This window comes from Oncorhynchus gorbuscha, unplaced genomic scaffold, assembly GCF_021184085.1.
Source record: "Oncorhynchus gorbuscha isolate QuinsamMale2020 ecotype Even-year unplaced genomic scaffold, OgorEven_v1.0 Un_scaffold_960, whole genome shotgun sequence".
Lineage (NCBI taxonomy): Eukaryota > Metazoa > Chordata > Actinopteri > Salmoniformes > Salmonidae > Oncorhynchus > Oncorhynchus gorbuscha.
In genome coordinates, this window is record NW_025745895.1 from 96682 (window position 1) to 115000 (window position 18319).

Below are 18319 nucleotides of genomic sequence, written 5' to 3' on the forward strand. Positions count from 1 at the left end.
TCTTAACTGACTTGCATAGTTAAAGGTAAAACAATATATTTTTTAAAATCAGCACCCAAAATTACTGATTGTTATGAAAACTTGAAATCGTCCCTAATCAATCGGCCATTCCGATTAATCGGTCGACCTCTAATAGTGACATCACAAGATCTATACAGAACACACGGTCACATAAACCAATTCTCTCGTTCACCGTCAGATCAACGTCTGTCCACAACGTCCAAAATCATTTGCACCTTGACAAAGACTAACTAAAAAGATAGTAAATCATTTCGACATGTTTCTTAGATTGATTTTCGTTCTGATCCAAACGAATTTATTCTGTCAGGACAAAACAACAGCTGGTGTTCTGATCCAAACTAATTTATTCTGTCAGGACAAAACAACAGGTGGTGTTCTGATCCAAACTCACTCATTCTGTCAGCAAAAAAATATTTACACAAGTTAAAAAGAAAACAAAGATGATGTACTTTCCAGAATTTATTCTGAGACAAAATGACAGCGTGTGTTATTTATTCTGTTTGACAAAACAACAGTGGTGTTCAGCAGATAGATTCTGTAGCTGAGGCCTGGGACAAAAGAGAGGTGGTGTTGTGTGTGTTAGGTCTGTTTGAGTGGTGCAGCTAATTTATTCTGTCAGGACAAGACAACAGCTGAGGCTAATTTATTCTGGGAGAAAGACAGCTGTGTTGTGTTAGGTCTGTCAGGACAAAACAACAGCTGGTGTTCTGAGCAGATAATTTATTCTGAGGCCTGGGAGAAACTAATTTATTCTGTCAGGACAAAACAAAGGTGGTGACTCCAGGTAGAAGCTGAGGCCTGGGACAAAAGACAGGTGGTGTTCTGTCCAAAGGTCTGTTTGAGTGGTGCAGCAGGTAGACTAGCTGAGGCCTGGGAGAGAGAGAGAGGTGTGTGTGTGTTAGGTCTGTTTGAGTGGTGCAGCAGGTAGACTAGCTGAGGCCTGGGAGAGAGAGGTGTGTGTGTGTTAGGTCTGTTTGAGTGGTGCAGCAGGTAGACTAGCTGAGGCCTGGGAGAGAGAGAGGTGTGTGTGTGTTAGGTCTGTTTGAGTGGTGCAGCAGGTAGACTAGCTGAGGCCTGGGAGAGAGAGAGGTGTGTGTGTGTTAGGTCTGTTTGAGTGGTGCAGCAGGTAGACTAGCTGAGGCCTGGGAGAGAGAGGTGTGTGTGTGTGTTAGGTCTGTTTGAGTGGTGCAGCAGGTAGACTAGCTGAGGCCTGGGAGAGAGAGGTGTGTGTGTGTTAGGTCTGTTTGAGTGGTGCAGCAGGTAGACTAGCTGAGGCCTGGGAGAGAGAGAGGTGTGTGTGTGTTAGGTCTGTTTGAGTGGTGCAGCAGGTAGACTAGCTGAGGCCTGGGGAGAGAGAGGTGTGTGTGTGTGTTAGGTCTGTTTGAGTGGTGCAGCAGGTAGACTAGCTGAGGCCTGGGGAGAGAGAGGTGTGTGTGTGTTAGGTCTGTTTGAGTGGTGCAGCAGGTAGACTAGCTGAGGCCTGGGAGAGAGAGGTGTGTGTGTGTGTTAGGTCTGTTTGAGTGGTGCAGCAGGTAGACTAGCTGAGGCCTGGGAGAGAGAGAGGTGTGTGTGTGTTAGGTCTGTTTGAGTGGTGCAGCAGGTAGACTAGCTGAGGCCTGGGAGAGAGAGGTGTGTGTGTGTTAGGTCTGTTTGAGTGGTGCAGCAGGTAGACTAGCTGAGGCCTGTTCCAGGAAGGACAGGGGTCCAGGTGGTGGGAGATCTGACGGTTTGCGATGCTGGACACTGACATCCTCCAGAACCTACAGACAGAACAGACATGATATTACCTACAGACAGACAGACATGATATTTACAGACAGAACAGACATTAACTACAGACAGACAGAACAGACATGATATTACCTACAGACAGAACAGACATGATATTAATACAGACATTATTACCTACAGACAGAACAGACATGATATTAACTACAGACAGAACAGACATGATATTACCTACAGACAGACAGAACAGACATGATATTAACTACAGACAGAACAGACATGATATTAACTACAGACAGAACAGACATGATATTACCTACAGACAGACATGATATTACCTACAGACAGAACAGACATGATATTACCTACAGACAGAACAGACATGATATTACCTACAGACACAGACATGATATTACCTACAGACAGAACAGACATGATATTATTACCTACAGACAGAACAGACATGATAACAGACATTACCTACAGACAGAACAGACATGATATTACCTACAGACAGAACAGACATGATATTACCTACAGACAGAACAGACATGATATTAACTACAGACAGAACAGACATGATATTACCTACAGACAGAACAGACATGATATTACCTACAGACAGAACAGACATGATATTAACTACAGACAGACATGATATTAACTACAGACAGAACAGACATGATATTAACTACAGACAGACCAGACATGATATTACCTACAGACAGAACAGACATGATATTACCTACAGACAGAACAGACATTACCTACAGACAGAACAGACATGATATTAACTACAGACAGACCAGACATGATATTACCTACAGACAGAACAGACATGATATTAACTACAGACAGACATGATATTAACTACAGACAGACATGATATTAACTACAGACAGACATTAACTACAGACAGAACAGACATGATATTAACTACAGACAGACATTAACTACAGACAGATATTAACTACAGACAGACATGATATTAACTACAGACAGAACAGACATGATATTACCTACAGACAGAACAGACATGATATTACCTACAGACAGAACAGACATGATATTACCTACAGACAGAACAGACATGATATTAACTACAGACAGAACAGACATGATATTACCTACAGACAGACATGATATTACCTACAACAGACATGATATTACCTACAGACAGAACAGACATGATATTACCTACAGACAGAACAGACATGATATTACCTACAGACAGAACAGACATGATATTACCTACAGACAGAACAGACATGATATTTACAGACATTACCTACAGACAGAACAGACATGATATTACCTAGACAGAACAGACATGATATTACCTACAGACAGAACAGACATGATATTACCTACAGACAGAACAGACATGATATTAACTACAGACAGAACAGACATGATATTACCTACAGACAGAACAGACATGATATTACCTGATATTAACCTACAGACAGAACAGACATGATATTACCTACAGACAGAACAGACATGATATTACCTACAGACAGACAGACATGATATTACCTACAGACAGAACAGACATGATATTACCTACAGACAGAACAGACATGATATTACCTACAGACAGAACAGACATGATATTACCTACAGACAGAACAGACATGATATTACCTATTACCTACAGACAGAACAGACATGATATTACCTACAGACAGACAGAACAGAACAGATATTACCTACAGACAGACATGATATTACCTACAGACAGAACAGACATGATATTAACTACAGACAGATATTAACTACAGACAGAACAGACATGATATTACCTACAGACAGAACAGACATGATATTACCTACAGACAGAACAGACATGATATTACCTACAGACAGAACAGACATGATATTACCTACAGACAGAACAGACATGATATTACCTACAGACATGATATTACCTACAGACAGAACAGACATTAATTACAGACAGACAGATATTAACAGACATGATATTACCTACAGACAGAACAGACATGAGACATGATATTACCTACAGACAGAACAGACATGATATTACCTACAGACAGACATGATATTACCTACAGACAGAACAGACATGATATTACCTACAGACAGACAGATATTAACAGACATGATATTACCTACAGACAGAACAGACATTACCTACAGACAGAACAGACATTACCTACAGACAGAACAGACATGATATTAACTACAGACAGAACAGACATGATATTACCTTCAGACATGATATTACCTACAGACAGAACAGACATGATATTACCTACAGACAGAACAGACATGATATTAACTACAGACAGACATGATATTACCTACAGACAGACATGATATTACCTACAGACAGAACAGACATGATATTAACTACAGACAGAACAGACATGATATTAACTACAGACAGAACAGACATGATATTACCTACAGACAGAACAGACATTACCTACAGACAGAACAGACATGATATTAACTACAGACAGAACAGACATGATATTACCTACAGACAGAACAGACATGATATTACCTACAGACAGATATTAACAGACAGAATGATATTACCTACAGACAGAACAGACATGATATTACCTACAGACAGAACAGACATGATATTACCTACAGACAGAACAGACATGATATTACCTACAGACAGAACAGACATGATATTACCTACAGACAGAACAGACATGATATTACCTACAGACATGATATTAACAGACATGATATTACCTACAGACAGAACAGACATGATATTAACTACAGACAGAACAGACATGATATTACCTACAGACAGAACAGACATGATATTACCTACAGACAGAACAGACATGATATTACCTACAGACATGATATTACCTACAGACATGATATTACCTACAGACATGATATTACCTACAGACAGAACAGACATGATATTACCTACAGACATGATATTACCTACAGACATGATATTACCTACAGACATGATATTACCTACAGACAGAACAGACATGATATTACCTACAGACAGAACAGACATGATATTACCTACAGACATGATATTACCTACAGACAGAACAGACATTATATTACCTACAGACATGATATTACCTACAGACAGAACAGACATGATATTACCTACAGACAGAACAGACATGATATTACCTACAGACAGAACAGACATGATATTACCTACAGACAGAACAGACATGATATTAACTACAGACAGAACAGACATGATATTACCTACAGACAGAACAGACATGATATTACCTACAGACAGAACAGACATGATATTACCTACAGACAGAACAGACATGATATTACCTACAGACAGAACAGACATTAACTACAGACAGAACAGACATGATATTAACTACAGACAGAACAGACATGATATTACCTACAGACAGAACAGACATGATATTACCTACAGACAGAACAGACATGATATTACCTACAGACAGAACAGACATTAACTACAGACAGAACAGACATGATATTACCTACAGACAGAACAGACATTAACTACAGACAGAACAGACATGATATTACCTACAGACAGAACAGACATGATATTACCTACAGACAGAACAGACATTAACTACAGACAGAACAGACATGATATTACCTACAGACAGAACAGACATGATATTACCTACAGACAGAACAGACATGATATTACCTACAGACAGACATGATATTACCTACAGACAGAACAGACATGATATTACCTACAGACAGAACAGACATGATATTACCTACAGACAGAACAGACATGATATTACCTACAGACAGAACAGACATGATATTACCTACAGACAGAACAGACATGATATTACCTACAGACAGAACAGACATGATATTAACTACAGACAGAACAGACATGATATTACCTACAGACAGAACAGACATGATATTACCTACAGACATGATATTACCTACAGACAGAACAGACATGATATTAACTACAGACAGAACAGACATGATATTACCTACAGACAGAACAGACATGATATTACCTACAGACAGAACAGACATGATATTACCTACAGACAGAACAGACATGATATTAACTACAGACAGAACAGACATGATATTAACTACAGACAGAACAGACATGATATTACCTACAGAGAGAACAGACATGATATTACCTACAGACAGAACAGACATGATATTAACTACAGACAGAACAGACATGATATTACCTACAGAGAGAACAGACATGATATTACCTACAGACAGAACAGACATTACCTACAGACAGAACAGACATGATATTAACTACAGACAGAACAGACATGATATTACCTACAGACAGAACAGACATGATATTAACTACAGACAGAACAGACATGATATTACCTACAGACATGATATTAACTACAGACAGAACAGACATGATATTACCTACAGACAGACATGATATTACCTACAGACAGAACAGACATGATATTACCTACAGACATGATATTAACTACAGACAGAACAGACATGATATTAACTACAGACAGACCAGACATGATATTACCTACAGACAGACATTAACTACAGACAGACATTAACTACAGACAGACATGATATTAACTACAGACAGACATTACCTACAGACAGACATTAACTACAGACAGAACAGACATGATATTACCTACAGACAGACCAGACATGATATTACCTACAGACAGAACAGACATGATATTAACTACAGACAGAACAGACATGATATTACCTACAGACAGAACAGACATTACCTACAGACAGAACAGACATGATATTACCTACAGACAGAACAGACATTACCTACAGACAGACCAGACATGATATTACCTACAGACAGAACAGACATGATATTAACTACAGACAGAACAGACATGATATTACCTACAGACAGAACAGACATTACCTACAGACAGACCAGACATGATATTACCTACAGACAGAACAGACATGATATTAACTACAGACAGACCAGACATTAACTACAGACAGACATGATATTACCTACAGACAGAACAGACATGAACAGACATGATATTACCTACAGACAGAACAGACATGATATTAACTACAGACAGAACAGACATGATATTACCTACAGACATGATATTACCTACAGACAGAACAGACATGATATTAACTACAGACAGAACAGACATGATATTAACTACAGACAGAACAGACATGATATTACCTACAGACAGAACAGACATGATATTACCTACAGACAGACCAGACATGATATTAACTACAGACAGAACAGACATGATATTACCTACAGACAGAACAGACATGATATTACCTACAGACAGAACAGACATGATATTAACTACAGACAGAACAGACATGATATTAACTACAGACAGAACAGACATGATATTAACTACAGACAGAACAGACATGATATTAACTACAGACAGAACAGACATGATATTACCTACAGACAGAACAGACATGATATTACCTACAGACATGATATTAACTACAGACAGAACAGACATGATATTACCTACAGACAGAACAGACATGATATTACCTACAGACAGAACAGACATGATATTAACTACAGACAGACATGATATTACCTACAGACAGAACAGACATGATATTACCTACAGACATGATATTAACTACAGAGAGAACAGACATTACCTACAGACAGAACAGACATGATATTACCTACAGACAGAACAGACATGATATTACCTACAGACAGAACAGACATGATATTACCTACAGACAGAACAGACATGATATTAACTACAGACAGAACAGACATGATATTACCTACAGACAGAACAGACATTACCTACAGACAGACATGATATTACCTACAGACAGAACAGACATGATATTACCTACAGACAGACATGATATTACCTACAGACAGAACAGACATGATATTAACTACAGACAGAACAGACATGATATTACCTACAGACAGAACAGACATGATATTACCTACAGACAGACCAGACATGATATTAACTACAGACAGAACAGACATGATATTACCTACAGACAGAACAGACATGATATTACCTACAGACAGAACAGACATGATATTAACTACAGACATGATATTACCTACAGACAGAACAGACATGATATTAACTACAGACAGACCAGACATGATATTAACTACAGACAGAACAGACATGATATTACCTACAGACAGAACAGACATGATATTAACTACAGACAGAACAGACATGATATTACCTACAGACAGAACAGACATGATATTACCTACAGACAGACCAGACATGATATTAACTACAGACAGAACAGACATGATATTACCTACAGACAGAACAGACATGATATTACCTACAGACAGAACAGACATGATATTACCTACAGACAGAACAGACATGATATTAACTACAGACAGAACAGACATGATATTACCTACAGACAGAACAGACATTAACTACAGACAGAACAGACATGATATTAACTACAGACAGAACAGACATGATATTACCTACAGACAGAACAGACATGATATTACCTACAGACAGAACAGACATTAACTACAGACAGACATGTTATCGTGATGCTGGACCAGACAGATTACCTACAGACCTGACATTATGTCACCTATATATCTTAAAAGGGTTTTCATCAATTTGATATATCCTTGAAGCCCATTCAAAAACAGAATGAGACAGGATCCAGGAAGTGATGTGGCACTGAGCCACCATGGCCTTTTCTCAATTAGATTTAATCAACTCCTCCGTCCGCTCTCGTCTCCTTTCCAAAAAGGTCAAAGGTAAATCGAGGAGAGAAAGTGGACTACAACGCGCTTGTATGAAATGAGACTCCTCCACAGGTAAATGATGTTTCCAGGGGTCGCAACATGAAAGGTGTAAAGTGATAGACTAGTGTATAGTTGTACAAGACATTTCAGGATAAAAGGAGAAGTAGCGTATCATTTCTCCTCCCAGAAAACAAAGGGCTAGTGTCAGATTTCAAAAGTCTTCGGTGAAAGACTCATGTGGAATACACTTGTGCTTCCTGGTCAAAAGGAGGCTATGGAGGACTCTACTTCCTGGTCTAAAGGAGGCTATGGAGGAGGGGAGGACTCTGCTTCCTGGTCTAAAGGAGGCTATGGAGGAGGAGAGGACTCTACTTCCTGGTCTAAAGGAGGCTATGGAGGAGGGGAGGACTCTACTTCCTGGTCTAAAGGAGGCTATGGAGGAGGGGAGGACTCTACTTCCTGGTCTAAAGGAGGCTATGGAAGAGGGGAGGACTCTGCTTCCTGGTCTAAAGGAGGCTATGGAGGAGGGGAGGACTCTACTTCCTGGTCTAAAGGAGGCTATGGAGGATGGGAGGACTCTACTTCCTGGTCTAAAGGAGGCTATGGAGGAGGGGAGGCTATGGAGGAGGGGAGGATTCTGCTTCTTGGTCTAAAGGAGGCTATGGAGGAGGGGAGGACTCTACTTCCTGGCCTAAAGGAGGCTATGGAGGAGGGGAGGACTCTACTTCCTGGTCTAAAGGAGGCTATGGAGGAGGGGAGGACTCTACTTCCTGGTCTAAAGGAGGCTATGGAGGAGGGGAGGCTATGGAGGAGGGGAGGACTCTGCTTCCTGGTCTAAAGGAGGCTATGGAGGAGGGGAGGACTCTACATCCTGGTCTAAAGGAGGCTATGGAGGAGGGGAGGACCCTGCCTCCTGGCCTAAAGGAGGCTATGGAGGAGGGGAGGACTCTACTTCCTGGTCTAAAGGAGGCTATGGAGGAGGGGAGGACTCTGCTTCCTGGCCTAAAGGAGGCTATGGAGGAGGGGAGGACAGCCTTCTGTTGGCCTACAAACACATTTACACACTCCTCAACAACTTATCAGTTTCCGGGTCACGGAGGACGTACCTGCTGCCAGTGGTGCAGCTTAGACAGGTGTTTCTGAACTAGCAGCTCTTTCCTCTGGAGTTCATTCCGCAGCTCAGACACATCCTGGAGAGAAGAGAGAGGGAGAAGAGATGGACCAGCTGTTAACAGCAGAGGGAGGCTGTCCTAACACCAGAACAGAGAAGAGATGGACTAGCTGTTAACAGCAGAGGGAGGCTGTCCTAACACCAGAACAGAGAAGAGATGGACCAGCTGTTAACAGCAGAGGGAGGCTGTCCTAACACCAGAACAGAGAAGAGATGGACTAGCTGTTAACAGCAGAGGGAGGCTGTCCTTACACCAGAACAGAGAAGAGATGGACTAGCTGTTTGTTAACAGCAGAGGGAGGCTGTCCTTACACCAGAACAGAGAAGAGATGGACTAGCTGTTAACAGCAGAGGGAGGCTGTCCTAACACCAGAACATCCCCATACTAGTGAAGTTTCCCCTTCGGCACAGATCTAAGATAAGCCTCCCCTCCCCCAATCCTAACATTAACCATTAGTGGGGAAAATGTAACACTGACCCAAGATCAGCATCTAGTGGCGACTTCACCCTAATCCATATAGAGCCATCAAATTCTAGAACCCATTTCCACTGGTTTTTCTCCCCCATTGTTCCCCTCCAATCAGGGCCTGATTTAGACCTGGGACACCAGTCATTGTTCCCCTCTAATCAGGGCCTGATTTAGACCTGGGACACCAGTCATTGTTCCCCTCTAATCAGGGACCGATTTAGACCTGGGACACCAGTCATTGTTCCCCTCTAATCAGGGCCTGATTTTGACCTGGGACACCAGGTGGGTGATTCCCCTCTAATCAGGGCCTGATTTAGACCTGGGACACCAGTCATTGTTCCCTCTAATCAGGGCCTGATTTAGACCTGGGACACCAGGTGGGTGATTCCCCTCTAATCAGGGCCTGATTTAGACCTGGGACACCAGGTGGGTGATACCCCTGGTATACAGTATCACCTACCTCTTTGACCACCTGGTCGGGTTTCTGGACTGATAACTGAAGACGCTTCTGCAGGAAGAAACATTCTGTCTGTCTGGCGACATCCAGAAACTTCTGAATACACTGATCCACACCTGGGGAGACAGACAGGTTAGAGAGAGACAGGTTAGAGAGAGAGAGACAGGTTAGAGAGAGAGAGAGACAGGCAGGTTAGAGAGAGACAGTTTAGAGAGAGACAGGTTAGAGAGAGAGAGACTGAGAAACAGACAGGTTAGAGAGAGACAGAGACCGAGAAACAGACAGGTTAGAGAGAGACAGGTTAGAGAGAGAGAGAGACCGAGAAACAGACAGGTTAGAGAGAGACAGGTTAGAGAGAGAGAGACCGAGAAACAGACAGGTTAGAGAGAGAGACCGAGAAACAGACAGGTTAGAGAAAGACAGGTTAGAGAGAGAGACCGAGAAACAGACAGGTTAGAGAGAGACAGGTTAGAGACAGACAGGTTAGAGAGAGAGAGACTGAGAAACAGACAGGTTAGAGAGAGACAGAGACCGAGAAACAGACAGGTTAGAGAGAGACAGGTTAGAGAGAGAGAGAGACCGAGAAACAGACAGGTTAGAGAGAGACAGGTTAGAGAGAGAGAGAGACCGAGAAACAGACAGGTTAGAGAGAGAGACCGAGAAACAGACAGGTTAGAGAAAGACAGGTTAGAGAGAGAGACCGAGAAACAGACAGGTTAGAGAGACAGACAGGTTAGAGAGAGAGACACAGACAGACAGGTTAGAGAGAGACAGACAGGTTAAAGAGAGACAGGTGAGAGAGACAGACAGGTTAAAGAGAGAGATAGACAGACAGGTTAGAGAGAGAGACAGACAGACAGGTTAGAGCGAGACAGGTTAGAGAGACAGAGACAGGTTAAAGAGAGAGAGACAGAGAGGTGAGAGAGAGAGACAGGTTAGAGCGAGAGACAGGTTAGAGAGAGAGATAGATACAGACAGACAGGTTAGAGAGAGAGACAGACAGGTTAAAGAGAGAGAGACAGACAGGTTAGAGAGAGACAGGTTAGAGCGAGAGACAGGTTAGAGAGAGAGGCAGACAGGTTAGAGAGAGAGAGATAGAAACAGACAGACAGACATGCAAGTCAGTTAATTTTAGATAAGCAAAGTAATAAAATAAATATCAAACTGTTTACAATGCTAACTGCCCCAAGGCTAGCCAACTCTCCTCCTGAATTACTGGACGTGCAGGCATTTGCTACAGCCCTGCTGTAAAACACCTGCTTCTACCAACCAGCTGCTCATCTGGACCCTGATTGGCTAAATCAGGTGTTAAAACAAGGCTGGAGCAAAACCATGCATACCCTGTCGCTATCCAGGAGGATGGTTGTTGGTCACCTAGGATCTCGTCTGGGAGATCTTTTGGGTCGTGAACTTTACTGGTCTCACCTGTCCGAATTTCCTCCTGGTCGGTTCCGTTCACGTAGTCTTGACTCACTAGGGACGCAAAGCAAGCCTGCTGACACAAGACAACTGGTTAACAGTTCATTCCGTTAGCTATACCACGGCTAGCTAGTATCATTCCGTTAGCTAGTATCATTCCGTTAGCTATACCACGGCTAGTATCATTCAGTTAGCTAGTATCATTCCGTTAGCTAGTATCATTCCGTTAGCTATACCACGGCTAGCTAGTATCATTCCGTTAGCTAGTATCATTCCGTTAGCTATACCACGGCTAGTATCATTCCGTTAGCTAGTATCATTCCGTTAGCTATACCATGGCTAGTATCATTCAGTTAGCTAGTATCATTCCGTTAGCTAGTATCATTCCGTTAGCTAGTATCATTCCGTTAGCTATACCACGGCTAGCTAGTATCATTCCGTTAGCTAGTATCATTCCGTTAGCTATACCACGGCTAGTATCATTCCGTTAGCTAGTATCATTCCGTTAGCTAGTATCATTCCGTTAGCTAGTATCATTCCGTTAGCTAGTATCATTCCGTTAGCTATACCACGGCTAGCTAGTATCATTCCGTTAGCTATACCACGGCTAGCTAGTATCATTCCGTTAGCTATACCACGGCTAGCTAGTATCATTCCTTTAGCCAGTATCATTCCGTTAGCTAGTATCATTCCGTTAGCTATACCACGGCTAGCTAGTATCATTCCGTTAGCTAGTATCATTAGCCAGTATCATTCCGTTAGCTAGTATCATTCCGTTAGCTAGTATCATTCCGTTAGCTAGTATCATTCCGTTAGCTAGTATCATTCCGTTAGCTATACCACGGCCAGCTAGTATCATTCCGTTAGCTAGTATCATTCCGTTAGCTATACCACGGCCAGCTAGTATCATTCCGTTAGCTATACCACGGCTAGCTAGTATCATTCCGTTAGCTAGTATCATTCCGTTAGCCAGTATCATTCCGTTAGCTAGTATCATTCCGTTAGCTAGTATCATTCCGTTAGCTAGTATCATTCCGTTAGCTATACCACGGCTAACTAGTATCATTCCGTTAGCTATACCACGGCTAGCTAGTATCATTCCGTTAGCTAGTATCATTCCGTTAGCTATACCACGGCCAGCTAGTATCATTCTGTTAGCTATACCACGGCCAGCTAGTATCATTCCGTTAGCTAGTATCATTCCGTTAGCTAGTATCATTCCGTTAGCTATACCACGGCTAACTAGTATCATTCCGTTAGCTAGTATCATTCCGTTAGCTAGTATCATTCCGTTAGCTAGTATCATTCCGTTAGCTAGTATCATTCCGTTAACTAGTATCATTCCGTTAGCTAGTATCATTCCGTTAGCTAGTATCATTCCGTTAGCTAGTATCATTCCGTTAGCTATACCACAGCTAGCTAGTATCATTCCGTTAGCTATACCACGGCTAGCTAGTATCATTCCGTTAGCTATACCACGGCTAGTATCATTCCGTTAGCTAGTATCATTCCGTTAGCTAGTATCATTCCGTTAGCTATACCACGGCTAACTAGTATCATTCCGTTAGCTAGTATCATTCCGTTAGCTAGTATCATTCCGTTAGCTATACCACGGCTAACTAGTATCATTCCGTTAGCTATACCACGGCTAGCTAGTATCATTCTGTTAGCTATACCACGGCTAACTAGTATCATTCCGTTAGCTAGTATCATTCCGTTAGCTAGTATCATTCCGTTAGCTATACCACGGCTAGCTAGTATCATTCCGTTAGCTAGTATCATTCCGTTAGCTAGTATCATTCCGTTAGCTATACCACGGCTAACTAGTATCATTCCGTTAGCTAGTATCATTCCGTTAGCTAGTATCATTCCGTTAGCTAGTATCATTCCGTTAGCTAGTATCATTCCGTTAGCTAGTATCATTCCGTTAGCTATACCACGGCTAGCTAGTATCATTCCGTTAGCTATACCACGGCTAGCTAGTATCATTCCGTTAGCTATACCACGGCTAGTATCATTCCGTTAGCTAGTATCATTCCGTTAGCTAGTATCATTCTGTTAGCTATACCACGGCTAACTAGTATCATTCCGTTAGCTAGTATCATTCCGTTAGCTAGTATCATTCCGTTAGCTATACCACGGCTAACTAGTATCATTCCGTTAGCTAGTATCATTCCGTTAGCTAGTATCATTCCGTTAGCTATACCACGGCTAACTAGTATCATTCCGTTAGCTAGTATCATTCCGTTAGCTAGTATCATTCCGTTAGCTATACCACGGCTAGCTAGTATCATTCCGTTAGCCAGTATCATTCCGTTAGCCAGTATCATTCCGTTAGCTATACCACGGCTAGCTAGTATCATTCCGTTAGCTATACCACGGCTAGCTAGTATCATTCCGTTAGCTAGTATCATTCCGTTAGCTAGTATCATTCCGTTAGCTATACCACGGCTAGCTAGTATCATTCAGTTAGCTAGTATCATTCCGTTAGCTAGTATCATTCCGTTAGCTATACCACGGCTAACTAGTATCATTCCGTTAGCTAGTATCATTCCGTTAGCTAGTATCATTCCGTTAGCTAGTATCATTCCGTTAGCTATACCACGGTTAGCTAGTATCATTCCGTTAGCTATACCACGGCTAGCTAGTATCATTCAGTTAGCTATACCACGGCTAGCTGTTGCTCTCGTACCTCGAAAGAAGCCTCTAGGTCGTCTACCAGAGTGTTGGGGCCCTGGACCCTGTTCCCCGGAGCTCCAGATAGTAGTCCCGGCTGACCCGGGCCGCCGACAGGGTGAGGACCAGCGGACTGCTGGCCGGGGAACATCCCGCTGCCCATGGAGGAAGACATACTGGATGGTTGTTTGCAGTGTTGCCAACTAAATTACGTTGTGATGTCATTGCGTGATAACGTAAAATTTACGTCTTTACGTATAATACGCAATAACGTTATTGAAATAGACTGGCAAAATAAATATGGTTTGACATTTGTTCAGGTGCAGAGTCCCACTCTTTTCTGTACTTCTTCTGGCTGTCCACTTTTGATTGAGAGAATATGTTGATTGATGTTGTAAGTTCTGTTCAAGATCAAACATTCGCGAGCAACTATATTCATTGGGTTTGCTGCAGGCGTCACTCACAATACACCATTGCAGCCAGGCATGTGTTGTGACTGAGTTGTGTGACAAGAGAACATCGTTTTTGTCAGAGGGGGAAATGCGTGCGTTTGAGTCACTTTTCAAAAGTTGCCAAAAGTTCCAAACTAATTTTTAAAAGTAGCTAAATTTAAATAAAAAAATAAATAAATAATGCCAAAAGTTCCTTAAGTCACATACAACGTATTTTCGAAAAAGTATGCTCTAAACTGAGCTACAGAAGGACCACTGTTGCAAGGTGCTGTTTGAAAAAAAAAAAAAGTTGCCAGGGTAGTCTGAAAAGTTGATAAATATAGCAACTAGGACATGCCACACTGGGTGAGGAATGTAATAGGTTCTACTCAATTAAAACAATTAGTGATTTACACTATAATATAGTGACAAGACACATTGATCCCCCAAAATGGTTTTTATCGGTGTTTTATTTAAATGACATGTAAATATTGGCAATAATAATATTTGACAGTTTTTGTTTTGCAGAAGTGCATACCAACTTCAGCATTAGTTTCTCCCACAACTACTGGACAGAAGAGGTTGGTTAACTGACTGTCACTGAAGCCTCGTTTTTTACCCTACTATGCATCGCAAGAACGCTACGCAGAAAAGGCCATCCTGCGTTCTTCCAGTTATAAATTGCAGGGCTGCGTAGTGTCACTTTGCATAGTTACCGTTCCCGAAACAAGATTAAAGTCGACTGTGGTATTTTGGAAGCAGAGAGTGCAGAATAACTGTAGTTAAAACAGGACTTAATTTGGATCCAGTTCCACTGCACTCTGACTGCAAACTGTTTTGGTAGGATACGATACGATATACCTTGTAGGGTAGGATACGATATACCTTGTCAATTTACATAAATTCAGTTTCTCAATGAATACGTATGTAGGCTATAAACTAGGCTCGAGAGGGAATTAGTTACATGTGCTGGGGCACTGGGGTGGAAATGTCCTCTTCTCCTCCTCTCCTCTCGATGCACAGCAGGCTACTACCAGATGACTCAGGATACATCCCAAATAGCAGCCTATTCCCTATATAGTTCACTACTTTAGACCAGACTCCTATGGGGAGGGAATAAGGTGCTATTTGGGAAGCAGTCTGTAAATCTACACAGTACCAGTGTCTCTGTCTCTACAGAATAATCCTTCTCCAGCCAGCTCAGTGTGTGTAGGTGTGTGTGTGTGTGTGTGTCTTCAGGCTTGGTTGGCCAGTCCAGCAGCGAACTCGACCAGTGTTCGTGTCGGTCTCCCAGACATTCCTTTCTTCAGGTAGGGAACCTGGAGAGAGACAAACAGTGAGAGAGAATCTAAAAAGAGAAAAGTGTATTGTTTATGTCCAACAGGACAAGAGCCAGCGTCTCTCAGCAATCCAACCCCTCAGCCGGACAGAACAGAGGGGTGGTTCTAGAACACTAACAGAAGGGGTTGTGGTCGTCATGGTTCTAGAACACTAACAGAAGGGGTTGTGGTCGTCATGGTTCTAGAACACTAACAGAAGGGGTTGTGGTCGTCATGGTTCTAGAACACTAACAGAAGGGGTTGTGGTCGTCATGGTTCTAGAACACTAACAGAAGGGGTTGTGGTCGTCATGGTTCTAGAACACTAACAGAAGGGGTTGTGGTTGTCATGGTTCTAGAACACTAACAGAAGCAGTTGTGTTTGTCATGGTTCTAGAACACTAACAGAAGGGGTTGTGGTTGTCATGGTTCTAGAACACTAACAGAAGCAGTTGTGGTTGTCATGGTTCTAGAACACTAACAGAAGGGGTTGTGGTTGTCATGGTTCTAGAACACTAACAGAAGGGGTTGTGGTTGTCATGGTTTTAGAACACTAACAGAAGGGGTTGTGGTTGTCATGGTTCTAGAACACTAACAGAAGGGGTTGTGGTTGTCATGGTTCTAGAACACTAACAGAAGCAGTTGTGATAGATGTGTCATTCTGATCATGCGCTCCATGACCGACAGAGCTAGTTCGTTAGCTAGCCAGTAACTCCTCCAGTGTGTGTTGATGTTCGTTAGCTAAGCTAGTCACTGTAGCTCCTCCAGTGTGTGTTGTCATAGCTAGTACGTTAGCTAAGCTAGCCACTGTAGCTAGCCAGTAACTCCTCCAGTATGTGTTGTGGTGTCTTAGCTAGTACGTTAGCTAAGCTAGCCACTGTAGCAGGCCAGTAACTCCTCCAGTATGTGTTGATGTGTCTTAGCTAGTACGTTAGCTAAGCTAGCCACTGTAGCTAGCCAGTAACTCCTCCAGTATGTGTTGTGGTGTCTTAGCTAGTACGTTAGCTAAGCTAGCCACTGTAGCAGGCCAGTAACTCCTCCAGTATGTGTTGATGTGTCTTAGCCAGTACGTTAGCTAAGCTAGCCACTGTAGCAGGCCAGTAACTCCTCCAGTATGTGTTGATGTGTCTTAGCTAGTACGTTAGCTAAGCTAGCCAGTAACTCCTCCAGTGTGTGTTGATGTTCGTTAGCTAAGCTAGCCACTGTAGCTAGCCAGTAACTCCTCCAGTATTTGTGAAGTCATTTCACAGGAAGCTGTAGAGGTCAATATGAAACTTCTGCAGCCAAATATCTTCTTCATTGATTTGTTTTTAAGGATGAACTGACCTGGTATGACGCTGCATTGATCAGTTCTACAGTTTAAAGCCTTTATTTTAGCGTCCCCCCCCCCTAAAGTCAACCTTTAAACTGTAGTGTTTTATGTTTTAAGCCTTTATTTTAGCGCCCCCCTAAAGTCAAACTTTAAACTGTAGTGTTTTATGTTTTAAGCCTTTATTTTAGCGTCCCCCCCCCCCTAAAGTCAAACTTTAAACTGTAGTGTTTTATGTTGTACATGTTTTAAGCCTTTATTTTAGCGTCCCGTCCCCCTAAAGTCAACCTTTAAACTGTAGTGTTTTATGTTTTAAGCCTTTATTTTAGCGTCCCGTCCCCCTAAAGTCAACCTTTAAACTGTAGTGTTTTATGTTTTAAGCCTTTATTTTAGCGCCCCCCTAAAGTCAACCTTTAAACTGTAGTGTTTTATGTTGTACATGTTTTAAGCCTTTATTTTAGCGTCCCCCCTAAAGTCAACCTTTAAACTGTAGTGTTTTATGTTTTAAGCCTTTATTTTAGCGTCCCCCCTAAAGTCAACCTATAAACTGTAGTGTTATATGTTTTAAACTT

The 18319-nt window shown here is 42.0% G+C and overlaps 2 protein-coding genes across 2 annotated transcripts in view; both read right to left on the bottom strand.

The window, feature by feature from the left end:
- Positions 1-1572: 1572 nt before the first annotated feature.
- On the bottom strand, positions 1573-14912 carry med28 (mediator complex subunit 28). The gene is made up of 5 exons (XM_046336161.1): positions 14706-14912; positions 12020-12086; positions 10598-10710; positions 9604-9687; positions 1573-1781 (listed from the first exon to the last, which is right to left on the bottom strand). The coding sequence occupies exons 1-5, from the start codon at positions 14862-14864 to the stop codon at positions 1662-1664; spliced, it is 543 nt and encodes a 180-aa protein (XP_046192117.1). The 5' UTR covers positions 14865-14912; the 3' UTR covers positions 1573-1661.
- A 660-nt stretch (positions 14913-15572) lies between these two features.
- Positions 15573-18319, bottom strand: part of LOC124020866 (cytosol aminopeptidase-like) — a 34558-nt gene continuing 31811 nt past the window's right edge. The window contains 1 exon segment of the mRNA XM_046336162.1: positions 15573-16439. Within this exon segment, the coding sequence (XP_046192118.1) occupies positions 16356-16439 (84 nt within the window). The 3' untranslated portion in view covers positions 15573-16355.

Excerpts from the sequence above, each read along its gene's own strand:
- med28 (XM_046336161.1), bottom strand. The coding sequence starts at position 14,864 with ATGTCTTCCTCCATGGGCAGCGGGATGTTCCCCGGCCAGCAGTCCGCT. Across the intron at positions 10,711-12,019 it reads CCAGGAGGAAATTCGGACAG|GTGTGGATCAGTGTATTCAG; the intron begins GTGAGACCAGTA and ends CTGTCTCCCCAG. Across the intron at positions 1,782-9,603 it reads AGCTGCACCACTGGCAGCAG|GTTCTGGAGGATGTCAGTGT; the intron begins GTACGTCCTCCG and ends TTCTGTCTGTAG.